Below are 16,650 nucleotides of genomic sequence, written 5' to 3'. Positions count from 1 at the left end.
CTGGGTGGGGAGGGGGGCTCTGTTTTGAGGTGTGAATGCGCCATAATAAGCTAAAACTCAGCAGCCTTCTGAGCATGTTTTATAATAATATAATATTGATTAATTTTTTTATGTGTGAACCATTCTTATTTTTCTGGCTGCCTGGGACACAGGGAGAGGTAGGTGTTTTTTCTAGTTCATGTAAAGTCATGTCTGTTGTGATTTAGTCATTATTGTGTGGATGTACTTCTTTTTTTACTCAAACAAACAAACATTCGAACAAACAAGTTGACTTAGCCAGAACTGCTGGCAGTTGGAGGGTACCACTGTATATAGGCTTAACTTTTTTTCCTTACCTGTGCTGTTCCTGCCTCTCTCTTACTTCTTCCTCTTGCACTAAATGACCATTACTGTGTTGATGAGCAAAGTGGAGATGACTGTGCTAGCCTTAAAACCAGAATACTGTTCAGGGATTCTGATTTCCCAATTTTATTTCTCCATGTTGTTGTTTTTTTCTCTCGCTATTTCCTTAAAAATTTGTTTTCCAAACATTTATTATTACCTGATTTCTGTTTAACCCCATTAAAGTTGTGTCTATTACTTGTCTTTTTTCACAAATGCAACTCTGTAAGTCTTAAGTTATTTTCACAAAATCCCAGTTGCATCCCTGGCTGTAAATTTGGGAATTAGAAATCTTTTCAATATCTTGATTGTGAATAGAACATATCAGTCAATCATGGAGCAAGAAGGCAAAAACTGTTTAGTTTGCTTATAAGGTTATCAACCCCCTGCTCAACACGTCCCTAACATCCCCCTCCCACACACACACGCACACACACACACACACACACACACACACTCACACACACACATACAGAAAAAATAGATAAATGAATAAATAATTAAATGAATAAATAAGTAAGTAAATAAATAAATAAAATTATTAAAAAGCAGCCCAGGGTTGAAGCAGCTCGTGTAAATAACCCATCTTGATAGATTTGAGTGGAAAACATTTTCCTCATATAGGAAGCTCTTTGTTTTATTGCCATGTCTTTGATATTTCCAGGGACTTTGCCTACGTGGCCCGTGATCGCGTGACCAAACTACACATGTGTCACGTGTTCCACTGCGACACACTGGCGCGACACATCGCCAACACACTCCGGGACATCTGCAAGAAGATCATGCTGGAGCGGTCTCTGCATCAGTCCGCCGTAGCCAGGCTCAGCCGACCCACAGACCTGCCCAATCTGGACAAAGTTAACCACCCCAACGGAGAGAAGTTGTCTTTCCAGAATCTTTACAATAGTAAGTTTTTATTGGGGGGGGGGGGGGGGCTTTATTGTTTGTTTTCTTTTTAAGTATGATGAAGGTGTTGATATGGCTCTATACGTTTGGAAAAAATAAACTTGTTGAGTTAATCGGCGTGGGATAAAGTTATTTTTTCCAAGAATCTTTACTTTAGAAAGTTCAAACATTTTGGTAAAGATTTGTTTTGGTTGTGAAAAAGGTAATGTATTGAAATGGGTTTGCATGTTTTAGTGAGGATGACTGAAATGGGTTGACCTGCTAAATCAGGGTAAAGCATACCTGCACAATGGACAAAAGTTGTTTTCCCAGAATCTTTACAATAGAAAATCTTGTATGTTAAAGCAGTTTAAGTTGGGTTTTTTTTTCAATTTATCTATTTTTTGCTGTACAGTATAATAAGGAAGATGAATGGCTTTCTATGCTTAAAGAGTATGTGCTTAATGAGATACTAGAGCGAGTGGTTGGCGAGTGCTCTGGTGTGGTTTGCGTCATCTTTCCTATCAAACAGCTATCATCCTTATCTCTCCTCCTTTTTTGTGTTAACACTTCTAATCTGTGGCACTTTTATAGCCTTATTGTGTTGCAAGTGCCATAAAGCTCTTACTAAAACTAAAAACTAGATAACAAGTGCCTAGAATGAAGCTGTCTTTTCCAAAAAGTTTACATAGTAGCCTAAGTTCAAATATATATTCTTAATTTGTGTATTTGCTTCTCTTTACTCAAACCAACAAACCAACTAACTAAACAAACCAACAATCTGGTTCCCTCAGACGCACGGTTCCCTACCCCTATGGAGGAGCCCCGTAAGGTGATGAGGTGCCACTACCTTGGGGTTCAGGAGGTCATGAGGCCCACAGGTGAGTTCTTCTTATCCTCAGAGAATGTGTTTAAATACAAATGTGAACCTAAATTAAAAGAAGGTTTTGCGTCCCCACTTTTTTATTTTGTGACAGTCTGATGTCTGCAACCAGTTCTCAGAAATATGTATATTGTCGGCTGTGCAGGGGAATAGCGACTGCTGATGTTTTTGTTACAGTTTTTTTCTTGGTGTAACCGCCTACCGTATCATATTCAGCTAGACCAGATATGCCACATTTCATCTCGATTTTCAAGAAGAAAAAAAGGCTTAATTGGACAAAAGATCAGCTTTAAAAACGAAATTTGTTGTTCACTCACACTTTTGTTATGAGATTGTTAGGGACAAAAAATTTCATAGGTCCCGTTTGCAAGTTGTGCACGTCAAAGATCCCTTGGTGGTCCTAAAATCGATAATTGTAGGCTTTGGCCACCACCGGGGCAAAATTCAAAATTAATTCCTACCTAACTGTTCCATGTGCTCATATTATGACCTTACGCAGTTGCGAGCACTGTAAAAAGACTTACGAAATACATTTAAAAAACCCGTTCTTGTGGTGTTTTGTTTATTTTGCTTTGCGCAACATTCAATCGTTTGGTTTTTTGTTTGCCTGCAGGCCGTGACATCCTGAACGAGGCGATCCAGTACCTGTACTACCGCATCCCCCCGGAGAAGTGGAAGTTTGTCAATGTGGCCATCGCCCCGTCGACCATCACCATCACTGAGCACGGGGTGAGAGGATTTAAAGACGTTTTTATTTCTGTTTGTACTTATGTTTGTAGGAAAGCTTTTTTAAAAACGTATTCAATACAAATTCTTACAAACATATAAATGAGTTTGCACTGACATTTGACAAGTGATGTAACAACTGTAATAACCTACAATCTATAATATGTAATGAATTTTTGTATTTGTGAAGAGAACAAACTTCTCCTTTTTATATTATTTTTCAACAATCTATTATTTTTAAACTTTCTTGGAAGAAACCGTTCTTTTGTTACTTCTTTTAGTGACATGCCTGTGTTTGAGACTTTCTGAAAAAACTCGTGCTTGAAAGTAGCCCTGTTTAGCTACTGACTGTATTTAGTATTCTTACTCTACATCCAAGTGGCAGTCGTTTTTGTGTTTAAATGTATTTTAATATATATCTACCTCAGAACCCTGATGGTATTATTGAGGAGTGCCGAGTTCGATTCCTATCCTTCATGGGAATAGCTGTGGACAATGTCAAGTGAGTTTGTGTGTTTGTTTCAGTCTGGGCCTTAGAAATGTTCTTGTGTGTGAAATTTTGTGGGCCAAAGTTTGCTATGATTAAATCGACCACGACACCACAGAATGAAACTTCAGCTATCGACATTTGGAGGGTTAAACAAACAAACAAATAAGAAGCACAACCTCCAAAATGAATGGTTTGAATATCTTGAAAACTTTCCCCCCAAAACCCCAAGTTTGAGAATACTCTGTTGAGAATAATGTTCCAGGGTGAGCCACACTGCTGTCCAGCATGATACTATCTATGAACCATGAGTGAGCTCTGTTGTACTGTCAAAACTGTCTTAGCAAGCCACCTATTGTCAAAGAGAGAATAGTGGGGATTGGCGGGTGCTTTGGTGTGGTTTGCTTCTTTTTTCCCCTATAAAACATCTATCGTTCTTATCTCCCCTCCTTCTTTTTTGTGTTTGTTACTCTCTTGTAACTACTTTAATCTTCAACATTTATATTATGAGCCTAATGTGTTGCAAATGCCGTAAAACTCCTATTAAAGCTAAATGAGAGAATGGGTTGTCTTATACAGGTTGGTGTCTTTGACAGTGTCATTATTATGTTTAAAAAATTGTAAGGGGGGAGTGATAAATTGTACACGTGACAGGTACATACGGTTTGACTGTAGTTTGTTTGAACAAACCCAGTGAAGAAAACTTGTCTTTCTAAAGGTTAACTTGAGCTTTCCATTTGGTACTTACCTGACTTACATTGTACTTTTGGGGTCTCCTTTCTCAGTGGGACCACATTTGGGCCACCTTGACTTCACACACAAAGACATTTTTAACTTAGTTTTTAGGATTTTGGATTAAAATTTACCTTTGCCAATAAAGGTATAGTTAATGGGTGTTTTGACTGTGTGTGTTGTGCCCAGGCTGTGCGTGATCATCATAAAACGTTGAGAGTTTTGCTGTCATTGTGTGTTTGTTAACACCAGGCCGTGAGTGTTCTTCATAATATACACCTCCTAAAATACTTAACCCTTTGAGCCCTGTTTTCCTGAGGCTACTGTCCCTGAGCTCCTGAGCGATATATTACTAAGAATCGTATGATCGTCACAATCTCATTCCATATCCCTCTCGGGGTCGTCCTCATCATTGCCAGCATTTAGTTCTGAAAGATCTTCAAAATAATCAGTAACGTCCTATGTAGTACAGTTTCTGGTGTGCATTTTGTCCCAGACGGGACCAGTTTGTGGGTAGGGTCTTACTCACCACTGTATTGGTGGCAGGGCATACGTGCCGTTTTATGCGCCGGTGGCCAGGGCCCAAAGAGTTAAACTGTTTCAATAGAGTGTCAATAGAGGTGTAAAGCATTCACATTTTGCTGTGATGCGTGTGTTGTCTCCCCAGGCTGTGTGCATTCATCATGCACACCTCACAGAACAAGTTTCTGTGCCACGTGTTCCACTCGGAGCCCAGCGCTGGGCCAATGTGTAAGACCATCGAGGCTGCCTGCAAGGTGAGTGGTTTGGCTGCAAGATTAGGTATTGTACTTTGGGCAGGGGGGAGTGTAGAGAGGGTCGGGGGATGGGGGACTCTCTCTTGTATCTTTGAATAAGTGGAAAGTTAAATGGTTGAAGGATGCTCATATATAGTCACACCAGTGTTTGCCAATCTGGGTGATATCACCCACTAGTTTCTTTAAGAAATATTCTCCTCTTCAGACAAATTGGTCTTCGTCAAACATTAATGGACATGCAGTCAAACCTGCCCTGACGGCCACCTATACATGACGGCCACCTGTACAAACGGCCACTTTCCATTTCCCCCCTTGCGTTTTTTCTATATAATTTAACTGTGTAAAACGGGCACCTGTACAACGCAGCCGCGGCCACCATATTTTAACACACAACCCCTATCACACTAAGCAATAACACCTATCTTAGACGGTCACCTTAGTGACTCCATTACGTTTTGTCATAAATTGTGCATTGGCCCCTGGAGTTGGGGGCGAGCCTTCATAATTCAATCACCTGTCATTGTTGTTAGGTAGTCTCTCCAACCGATCATGTTGCGTAGACCCCTCCCACTGTTGACCAATAGGGTAGGCTACCAATTTTCAGCTGCTGGTGAGGTAAGCGTGTGATCCCTCATAACCCATAAGCCCCGCCCAGAACTCATACACAAATCGTAGGCGAGATGAGTGGTCACTGTTTACCCAGTCTGTAACAAAGTAACAAAGGACGTCAACATGAACTTGTGACAGAAGCGTCGCTCGTTCTCCGAGTGGTGGCGACCCATGTGTTTGTTTTAACATGGCACTCGATTCTTCCTTTTCTAATACATTTCGTTTTATTGTCCCCCTTGTGCAAAATCAGCAGCAAAATAAAAATTACAAACAAAATACAAACTAACAGCAAAAACAACAATGCGGCTACTTTCGATTGGGACCTCAGATGGGAATAGTTTGTTTTCTTCATCTTGATCAGTCCTGCCTAAGACGGCCACCTGCCTTATACGGCCACTTTTCTCCTTGACAATGAGTGGCCATCTTACACAGGTTTGACTGTACTTTTATTATTATATTCATTCTCTAATTTTGTTGTTTGTTTTTTTAAATTTTTTGTACTTTAAAAATGTTAAGTTATGTTTTTTCTTTTCGACAGCTGAGGTATCAGAAATGCTTGGATGCTCACCCTCAAACCCCAAAGGGTGGCCTGCAGGGAAAGGTGAGTTTTGAAGGTGGAGAAATACCTGACCTCCACTAGTTACCTCAGTGGTTACTTTTAGATTCGTCTCTATAGTGTCTCGCACTCTTGTCCTGTCCCCCATATTGTTTTGTTGTGATACTCAGCGTTGAGTCATGGTAAGAAAGTTCTATTTTTAGAGTTCAGATCATGCATATCTCTGCCGCTGGTTGGACTTATTTTTCTTTTTAAATATCGCCGCTACTATCGTCTTTCCTATCGTATTTGTCTTTTTCTTTGATTTCTCTATATAAGAAATAATATGACATTAAGTTGAAGAATGTTGCTCTTTTGGTATAAAACCATCAAATTGAACTTTTCTTTTCAAGTAAATAGTAGTTGAATAACGTTTCTGAGAAGGCAAGCAATGCCTGCTTAATAAGACACTGCCGTTAAATTAATAGAGAGATCTAAGTGGTTACTGAAAAATTAGAAGAGAGTCATTGTGAGAAAAAGAAAGCGATGTCTATTTTAGGTCTTCATTCTTGAAATAAGATAAAATCGTCTTTTGAGCATGATGTCATAACAACCCTCACTTTAGCCTCAGAGAAAGTGGTCAAGTAAGTTCTGAAAGTAGACCTCAACTAGACCTTTACTAGAGAAAGTTCTTAATTTTTTTGTTTTTAAAGTGTTGTTTCATAGGATATGACTCAATGAGGGTAAGAGTTGGGTTTAGAAAGGAGCATTAGCACGTTCAAATATGACAGCAATCTGTAGCATGTTGCATGGCTCACCGCTGAACGATAGCTTTTCAAACATTATATTTTGAATGTTTATTACCCTTTTTATCTGTATTGTGCATTTGATTGTCCTTTTTTTAATGATCAATGCCCTTAAATGTCCTGAGGTAAATGTTCACAGCATTATAGCTTTCGTTTAGAAAGATTTGAAAAATTCTTTGAACTACCAAATTTTTTTCTGCTGACAATGGAAATTGTTGTAGCTATAAAATTGAGTAACTTCACTATGCAAAGACTTCTGCTGCCAATTACATTTCCTAATTTTAATTTGAAATACTTAATTGTTAGTTTTCTGGCAATGATATAACGTTGTCTGTGCTTATGGGCTTGCTTAGTCTCTGAAGTCACTTTGCTTCTACTGCTTAATCAAATTGACTGCATGAGACAAAAGTGCTTTGAGCTTCTGATGTAGTCAGAAACGTTATTTCACCCTATCACATCGACACAAAGCCTGCAATGCCCTGTCTCGATCAATAAGTAGACCTATAGACGCAATCTCCAAATATTGACCATCTAGAATATGGGTTTGAAATAATATATAAATAGGGCTCTGAAAGGACTGATTCATCAAGTGCACTGTCTTGCCATTTTCTTCCCTTTTTACTATTGTTTTCTTTGATGTTTGTTAAATGTGTACAGCTCAATTTGTAGTTCTTTGTCTTTCATTTATCACTTGTTCTTGTTACTAGATCTAGCTGTTTTGTTTTTCTGGCTACAGTTTTTTTCCCAGGAGACAGAATTCATGGAATTCCTCTCGCATTGTCTTTTCTTGTATATCAAACCCAAGGGTATATTTTTCATCATACGGAAATTATCAAAGGATCTTTATTGTGTGCAACGCATGCATGGGATCCTTTATTTATCTCAAGTTTCCCTTAGGCAGTCGAATGTTTCACCGTAATCTTTTCAAATTGTATCAGTGGAGAAGTAGGGGTGTCGTACACAGTACCAGTATATATTATTGTGTCAAGACAGTCGAACCTGCTTTAACGGCCAATTGACCAAGACCTGTACAAACGGCCACTTCCCACTTCCCCCTTGCATTTCTTTTTAAAGATATTATAATGACTCTGTAAAAGATGTCCACCTTTCTAAATCTAAGACAGACATTCTTTTCCTCGAAATTTGGTGGCTGTCATGGGCAATTTTGACTGTATATATATTATTTTGTTATATTTTGTTTCTGTTTGTCAAATACTACAACTTCTCTACATTGTGCACACCAATTATAGTGTCACATTTTGTGTTGCTAGTCGTTAAGTCGGTCATTACTTTTGTATTTTCTGTTGTTGTTATTTTTTTCCACCTCCCCCTCCACTCGGACCGTCGTGACCCCTTGGTGTTGTGACCTTTGCCCTGTTTTGGTGTGTCACGTGTAGAGTGTGAGTGAAGTGCTCACTGCCGGGGTCAGGGCCGGAGTTCAAGGACTGAAGGTCGGAGGTCAGGAGGTGAAGACTGGTGCCCTCCAAGCTGTCAAGGGGGTCCTAAGCTTGTTTAAGGGGAAGAACCCAGAGTGTGCAGATTCTTGATGTTGGCCCCCTTGCTGTGTAGGTATCGGTGTGTTCCCCCTTTGTGTTGTGGATGTGTAGGTATCTGTGTGCTCTTTGTGTTGTTTTTGTGTTTGGGTCCGTCGGTGTACTTCCTGTGTGTTGTCTGTGTACTTCCTGTGTGTTGTCTGTGTGTAGGTATCTGTGTGTTGTTTGTGTGTAAGTATCTGTGTGTTGTTTGTTTGTGGGTCCATCAATGTGCTCTTTGTGTGTTGTTTGTGTGTGGGTCCATCAATGTGCTCCCTGTGTGTTGTGTGTGTGTGGATCCATCAATGTGCTCCCTGTGTGTTGTGTGTGTGTGGGTCCATCAATGTGCTCCCTGTGTGTTGTTTGTGTGTGGGTCCATCAATGTGCTCCCTGTGTGTTGTGTGTGGATCCATCAATGTGCTCCCTGTGTGTTGTGTGTGGGTCCATCAATGTGCTCCCTGTGTGTTGTGTGTGGGTCCATCAATGTGCTCCCTGTGTGTTTGTGGATCAGTTAGTGTGCTACCCTTTGTTGTCTCTGTACGTCTGTATTGCCTATGACTCCCTGGAATTGCAAACTTAGATCTTAGCACAAAATGTGCTGTGCTTTTACAGATTTTCTTTCATACCTTCTTTTTAAAAGATTCTCTAATTTGGGGCAGAACCCGCCAATTTAGTTTGACAGGTTTTTTTTGTTTTGTTTTTGTTTTCAAGCAGTGTACATTTTAAAGAAAATAACTCAACAATTTTAATATTTGATTGTGATATTGATAATAGTTTTTCCATTATGGTCTTCATAAGTGCTTGGCAACCTTTTCATAGAAAGCTCCAACTTTTGCCACCTTTTAGAAACAAACATTTTTATACAGCCTACTTAAATGTACGGATGTATTTCCAAGCGGGGCATTCAGTAACTAATGCCTGTTACTACACAGGCGATACCCACCACCCATCAATAATTATAGATTCGCCCAAGTAGGCAATATCACCCAAATTGGCAAACACTGATCATCGTAGAGATTTTGCTGTGTTGAACATTGTTTCGCTTTTGTCTGCAACTCATTTCTTTTTGTTGTATCTTATTGTAAGCCTACCCCATTAGATGTAGAACACCAATAGATGTAGATCTTTCACAGCCCTCCCTCTCAGGTTTCTGAATATTTCTGAGCTTAATTTTTTTTCCGTGTAGCAGATACGTGCCTGATATGATTATGTTGCATTTAGATTTCTTCTCATTCTTAGATCATTAATATTCTGTTCCTCTGATCTGTGTTTTCTCTGCCCCACTAGAGTATATTTATATCATGTGAGTTAGGGGTTGACAGTTGCTCTGGTGTGGTTTGCTTCTTCTTTTCTTTCAAACATTTGTCTTCCTTATCTCTACTCCTTTTTTTCATTATTTGTTACGCTCTAGTAACACCTGGTATCATTGGCACTCATATGACCTATTTGTGTTGCAAAGTCCTTAAAATTGCTCTCTAAACCACAAACAATTTGATCATGTTACGTTAAGATTACATTTCTCATTCCTAAACCTTTGATATTGTGTTCAACTGATTTGCGTTATCTATTGCCGCTCTAGAATATTTTTGTATCATCATGTGTGTATTATCATCTTTCCCTCATGGGTGGGTGGATTTTGGAAGCAAAGCCAAATTCAAATCTAAAGTTAATGTCATTTCATATTTTATCAACTCTTTTAGAAGTGTTTGTGTTTCCTATTGAAATCTCTCAATGTTTGTCAATAGGGTTACCTTTTTGGTGTCTGAAGCTGAAAGTTGATTCAGAACTAATGCCTCTCTATTGCTGTCTCCTCCTCGACTTTTGCAGTTCTCTTTGAAAAGAGTATGTATGAGCATCCTGCAATGTTAAAACTGGTTGCTTTTTCCAGCGTAATCGTTGTCAGTCAACATCGTTAGGCCTCGCCCAAGTGTAAATGCTACAGAGTTTCAGTTACATGCGCTTGCGTGTATCGTTATGCATCTGGGTTTGGTTTTTTTTTAAATTTTGGTTCCAATTCTTTTTGGTTGTCACCTAAGTTATATCGAAAGACCTATTTGTAAAATAATTGTTGTATTCAGTAGTTTAAAAGCCTCTTCGTCTGACTTTATGTATCAAATTCAATTCACTGCGATATTCTTACCACAGTATGGTATCCCAGAAGCATGCAAAGCTTGAGTGTGGGCTTTAGGAACAGCTTGATTTGTGATGACTGGTAAAATTCATTTGGATAATTAGTTTATGTTATAAATGTTGTCACTGCATCATATACCGACTGAGGCTATTTAATGGGTATTTGGCAGGGACACTGATGTGGTTTTCTCTTTCTTTCCTGACAATCATCTGTCATCCTTACCCATATCTCGCCAAATGCGAAATTACTTCTCCTGCTCTCAGCTGCGATCTATATACATCACAAATCTGCAACTTCCACCCACTGCTACCCCACCACATAATCCTCCTGCCACGCTGGTACTTTTCTAACTCGCTGGGGATACCTCGGTGGGGACGCCTCATCAATCACCACACGGTGCTGATTGCTCTCTGCATCATCTTCATCCGAAGTTGCCACCTTCCTTAAGTCTAACACGTGCCTTGGCACATGGTTCACTTCTACGTTGTTTCGGGAGTTAACCTTGTCACCACACCACGACCCCATTGCGTGGTGCAACGTGCACCTGGTGGTTTAACCCAAGTTGTCACTGCATCATATTCCGACTGAGGCTATTTAATGGGTGTTTGGCAGGGACACTGATGTGGTTTTCTCCTTCTTTCCTGACAATCATCTGTCATCCTTATCTGTCCTCCTTTGTTTCTTTGCATGTTACTCTCTTGTAACACCTTTGAATCTCGCACACAAGTCAAGTGTGTAGCAAGTGCTGTAAAGTGCTTATGAAAACTGAACCGAGATCATTCAGGTAGACAGGAGCTGACTTGTCAGACAGACAGACCTGTGCTATTCTTTTAATCGTTTGCTGCAGCATTGTTTTAGTTTTTTTGTAAGTTTAAATTTTTTGGGAAAGGCATATGTTATGTTTGCAGATGCCCATACATGTATTCTGTGTGCTTCTGATTTTCTCTCTACTTTCTTTGTAAGGCTGCTTTATATCCTATTAAAAGTGTGCTTATATCTCTCAAAAAAAAGCAAAGGACTTAAAATTATATGTACATTCTGTGAAATTTGAAATAGAATATTAATCGAGTGTAGTTTTAAAAAAAATTGAAACAGCTTCAGTTTTTTCACAAGTATTTATGACCATAGCTGCAGAAACATTTTGTTGGCAGCATGGTCTTTGAAGAGAGTTTAGATCGTTGATGTCGACTCTTAACTGTATAAGTGCATGATCATTGATTTTCACAAATTGGAAAAAAGGGTAATTTATTTCTTATTATCTACCGGAATTGCTCAAAATTTTGTGCTTGGTGGTTTTTTTTACTCATTAGGCTTACAGGATAACCAGCTGTAATTACGGTTGTAATTTACATATGAGACAGAAAAAGTGCTTGGTCTAATTTAACGAATACACAATTAGAATTGGACACAGATGATATTTTATTCAATTTCTTTTTTGTTATGTTGAATAATGGTTGCAAGCAGCATGCTTTATATTTTGAATGATAATTTCATGCCTTACCCACAGCTTGTCTGCTATACTACAACCTTATAAATTCAATGCTTTTTTTGGTGGAATGGCTCGCTTGACTGAATTTCTGCCTCCTTACATATCGACTTTCAGCTGTCAGTTTGACTAGTATCTTATTTTCAGAATTTTGCTTGCTGCTTTGGGATTCAGCCTTTTAAGAATGTATATTTCTCAAAGGTTAAAAGGCAATTTGTAATACTGTCATATGACCAAATTGTGTCATTAGTGTTGTAAAACACATGCTATACTCAAGCAAACAAACAAGTTGTTGTCCTCATAAATGCCCTTAATTATATTAGGTATGTGGGTGCTCTAGTGTGGTCTCTTCCTTCTTTCCTATCAAACATCTGTTGTCCCTGTCTTTCCTCCTTTTTTGTGTTTGGTACTCTATTGTAACACTTCTAATCTTTGGCACTTATATTATCGTATTGTATTGCAAGTGCCGTAAGCTCTTACTAAAATACTAAAATTGAAAACCTTTCATCATTATACATAATGTCTAGTACCATGATCTGTTACGTGATCATTTAATGTCCCTTTCTTTGTAGGTACGTGTATAACGCCATGATGTTTGATTCAAACCATTGTTTTCCCACCCCCTCTCCACTCCCTCCCTTTCTTTCTTGTCCTTCCTCTCAGAGCCTCAGCAGTAGCATCAAGCAGAGCATACAGTGTGTGTGGGGCTCCGTCACTCAGCTGGCCTCTCCCAAATAGTTCAAGGCCATGCCGGGTCGTGACAAGGTCAAGTTGAGCGTGCCAATGGCAGACCGCCACCGCTCCTGTCTGCTGCATATGTACCTTCAATCATCTGTCGTGACCCGGCTTATAAGGATGACCTTGGCATTGAACTCTGGATGCCAGTGCATCGACTCTTTTGATCTGTACTAATTTTCAATATAACAATTACTATGTATTCATTTCATCAACTGTTGAGCTCTGATTTGTCATAAAGGAACGTAATAAGTCCATGTATATTTGAAAAGATGCCACCTCTTATGTTTATCAAAATTTCTGAAAATGCTGGAATTCCAGGAACTTCTAATTGTTCTGGAAATCTTTATTTTTCTTTTTTGGCATCACGTATGAGAGAGTTTATGTACAAGAAATATTGCTAGATGTGGATAGACCTCTAATCTTGTAACTTTTTCTCTTGAGACACATCACTGTTTGCACATGAACGCAAGTAATGTGTTCTGATTGTTAATTAAGGACTGGTATTTTAGGGAGCTTTTGTCATGCTGTTTTTAACCCTGGTCGTAAAGCATTTATTTATTGATTTATTGGCATTTCAGTGCAATCATGTAAACACAAGTATTCATAGCAGCTGGCAAAGTAATGATATTTTTGCTTGTACATTCACACCGGCATATCTTTGTAGTCTTGTTTTATTATTTGGGTTGTTTTTTTCTCTGTGGGATTTCAGTGACCACATTTCTCTTTCTCATCGTAAATGTGCTGTATCATCTCTCTCTTGTAACTTTTAGGTGTATTTGTTTTAGGCCAGTAGCTTGCTGTGTGTCTTTATTGTTTGAGACTACGAATCTCCCAGGGGGGGTAAATGTGTGTGCTTCGTTGATAGCACTGCAGACAGACTGCCACATTCATGTAGCAGCGTTTAACTTACTGTCTGAATTTATTTTTTTTGAACACTTGGCAAAAAAAAAAAAAAAACCAACATTTGTGGTGTTGTTCAAGTCTGCACCATAGTTTGCAAAAGATTTGAGTATCTCTGTCTTTTTGCTGGGATGCTTTTAATCTTTCTCAACCGGCGTGTGGTGCAGACAAGTAGGGTTAAAGCAACCTGTCTTTTAAAAGATCTGAATTGTGTGGATGAAGGTGAAAAAGGTAACAATCACATCTTGTTGCGGAGAAGCCAAGACTGGTGGGTTCTCTGGTAGACGTGACCAGTAGATCAGGTGTATACACATGCAATAGACCCGGGAGAGATGTGTTGTCTTTAGGTCTTTAAACTTGACTTCTTTTTCTTCTCCTCCTTTGTCAGTTGTTCATAGGTCTGATGTAAACATTTACCCTTGTCGTCTTTGCAGAGGTCTGAGTGAAACATTAGCTCCTGTCTCCTCAGCAGAGGTGTGATGGAAACATTAGCTCCTGTCTCCTCAGCAGAGGTGTGATGGAAACATTAGCTCCTGTCTCCTCAGCAGAGGTGTGATGGAAACATTAGCTCCTGTCTCCTCAGCAGAGGTGTGATGGAAACATTAGCTCCTGTCTCCTCAGCAGAGGTGTGATGGAAACATTAGCTCCTGTCTCCTCAGCAGAGGTGTGATGGAAACATTAAATCTTTTCTCCATCTTGGGCGGACTTCTGCCATTCTATAAATACCTTGGGCTGGATTTTTTTTTAATTTGGGAAAGAAGGTCTAATGTAGGGTGGAGACTTCTTAAGATCAACCAACCAAAGATTAACTATCTTTGTATTGACGGCAAAACCAAACTTAAGAGAAAGCTGTGATCACTTGTATGTACACATGTTGTGAATTTTTTTTTTGTTCTGTAAATATTTTGAATGAGTTGAAAAAGAGTTGTTGGAACCAGGGAATTTTGTCAGAATCAAAACCATACTTGTCACAGTTGCTCTTTGAAGGGCACTGTGTGGTCTGTAACTCAGATAATGTCAATGTGAACTATTGTGTTTTCTCTTCTTGTGCTTTCCATTTTCCTCTTCCCCATTACTTACAATACTTTTTGTTGTTTTTCACGCTGGTTGATTTTAGAATTTCAGGAGGGGGGAATTTCTTAGACGGCAAGTGATGAGTTCATGAACAGCGACTACTGCTCTGTGTGCTCTACAGCAGTGTAAGGCTGACCTTTTACTATGTCAATGGTTATTGTACTCTTTTCTCATCTCATTCCATGATGAACGGCGTCTGTGGTATAATAGTAAGGCGCTATGCCATCACAGGCAGGAGACCAGAGTTCAATTCCAGAGTGTGGAGAATTTTTATCGAGTATTTTGGTCTCTCTGCTGGGATGTTGTATCTCTCTTAGCCTGACAGGCAAGGTTGAAGCCCACCTTTTATATGATCTAAATTGTGTAAATGGTGGATGTAGAAACACCTAGATCTACATTTTTTTAAATGTATTTTTAAGATGAAATTGTAAATGTGGCTCAGTAAAAATGCTTGCTTTATCACCTCAGTCAGTGCATTTCAAACACTGAAAAGAATAGCATCAAGTCAAAATTGCTATTTTGGTGGACTTAAAAGTTAAAACTTTTTCAATTGACCCCACTTGGTAGGTGTTCTAGACAAAAGGGACAGCAGAAAAGAATTGTGTTGCAGTTGCACGGGCAGTTGTCAATGCCGTTTTTATTGTTAGATCAGTTGTAGCTGCTGACAAATATCCATTTGACCAGCGGAGTTGTGAAATGATTGTCCATTTGATCAGCGGAGTTGTGAAATGATTGTGGAATTTGGACTAACTTGAGGAAATGCTTTTAATTGCTCTAGTTGAAGATGTGTTGGAAATTTGTGATATTCTTTAGCATGTGATTATCTAGGAGTGCTTCGATATGTTGATTATTTCGTTTATATGATGTCCTTGGCATTGAGGAATTGCTTTTTTGGGAGTACTTTTTTTTTTTTTTTTTTGAGGGGGTAGGGTCTCATCTCAACTGCTTTGATCTTTGTTTGAATCATAGTGATGTAGGTTTTGTTTTTGAATTTCGCCAACTGGGGCTTGTGGCATTATGTATGTTAAATCCTGGGGCTTTTTTCATTTTTTGGTGCTTACTTCAGTTGTTAAGAGAAGTGCTCACATCTTAAGAATTATTTCATGATTATGATGCTTTTGTTTTCCTTGTTGTTACTCGGATATTAGGGGATGGTGTTTCCCCTTCACTAGTCAAATACACTTTGAAGTGCTGTTGGACAAAGGTAGTTTACCAAAAGAGGATTTTGTTGGGTTTTTTTCTTTTGGGGACTTTTCTGGGCAGATATTCCATTGAGATCTGATATAAGGTAGGCTTCTTAAACGCTATTTTTTAAAGGTACTTTGAATCTCCTGTTTGCAGTGATCAAACGTCTGGCAGTAAAGTGTTAAAGGCTCACCGTGACTTAAATATTTGCATACATAGGCCTAAATATTTGTATGCAATCGCTCTTTCTCCCTTTCCTTCTCCCTCTTTCTGTCTCTCTTTTTCAATTTCAATCCCATCCCCTTTGCAACATTCATTTTTTGTCTCTCTCTCTCTGTATATCTCTCCCTCTTTTTCTCACTGTCTGTCTCTCGCTCTCTTATTGTTTTAGAATTTTCATTTCTCCCTCTCACCTTTACTCCTTCTGCCTTTTCCTCACCCCATTCTGCCTCTCTTTCTTGTTTATGCATACACTCTCTCTCTCTCTCTAAACATATGAAAGATTTGCCTCATTTCTGTTTGTTTCTTTTGCCCCGCAATTTTCTTCTTTTAGGTTTTCAACATGGACAGTTATTCTACTTTTTTCAACCTCGTCTTTTGTGTGGGGATTTTTTTTTCTGGAATATTTTCCAGTTGTGTTTTTACAATGTGAAGGTCGTTATTACTTGCACTGTCAAAGAAGGACAAAGATTAAAGGCTTTCTTGTTCTGGAAAGAGCATGTACAGATTCAGATCGTGTTTCCAGCAAAAGAAAATAAAACCTGTCAGCTGTTACACCAATGAT

General features: G+C 39.0%; 1 protein-coding gene across 1 annotated transcript in view; it reads left to right on the top strand.

Annotated features, from left to right (window-relative positions):
• LOC101847028 (protein Fe65 homolog) overlaps positions 1 to 13,664 on the top strand; it is a gene marked incomplete at its 5' end in the record, with an annotated part of 33,533 nt that extends 19,869 nt beyond the window's left edge. The window contains 9 exon segments of the mRNA XM_013080799.2: positions 153 to 158; positions 1,046 to 1,287; positions 2,061 to 2,147; positions 2,763 to 2,878; positions 3,304 to 3,377; positions 4,762 to 4,870; positions 6,018 to 6,080; positions 10,180 to 10,194; positions 12,633 to 13,664. Coding sequence (XP_012936253.1) covers positions 153 to 158; positions 1,046 to 1,287; positions 2,061 to 2,147; positions 2,763 to 2,878; positions 3,304 to 3,377; positions 4,762 to 4,870; positions 6,018 to 6,080; positions 10,180 to 10,194; positions 12,633 to 12,707 — 787 coding nt within the window.
• Positions 13,665 to 16,650: the final 2,986 nt, after the last annotated feature.

The sequence above is a fragment of the Aplysia californica genome, unplaced genomic scaffold, assembly GCF_000002075.1.
Source record: "Aplysia californica isolate F4 #8 unplaced genomic scaffold, AplCal3.0 scaffold00100, whole genome shotgun sequence".
Taxonomy (NCBI): domain Eukaryota; kingdom Metazoa; phylum Mollusca; class Gastropoda; order Aplysiida; family Aplysiidae; genus Aplysia; species Aplysia californica.
This window is presented reverse-complemented; position numbering and strand designations above follow the sequence as displayed.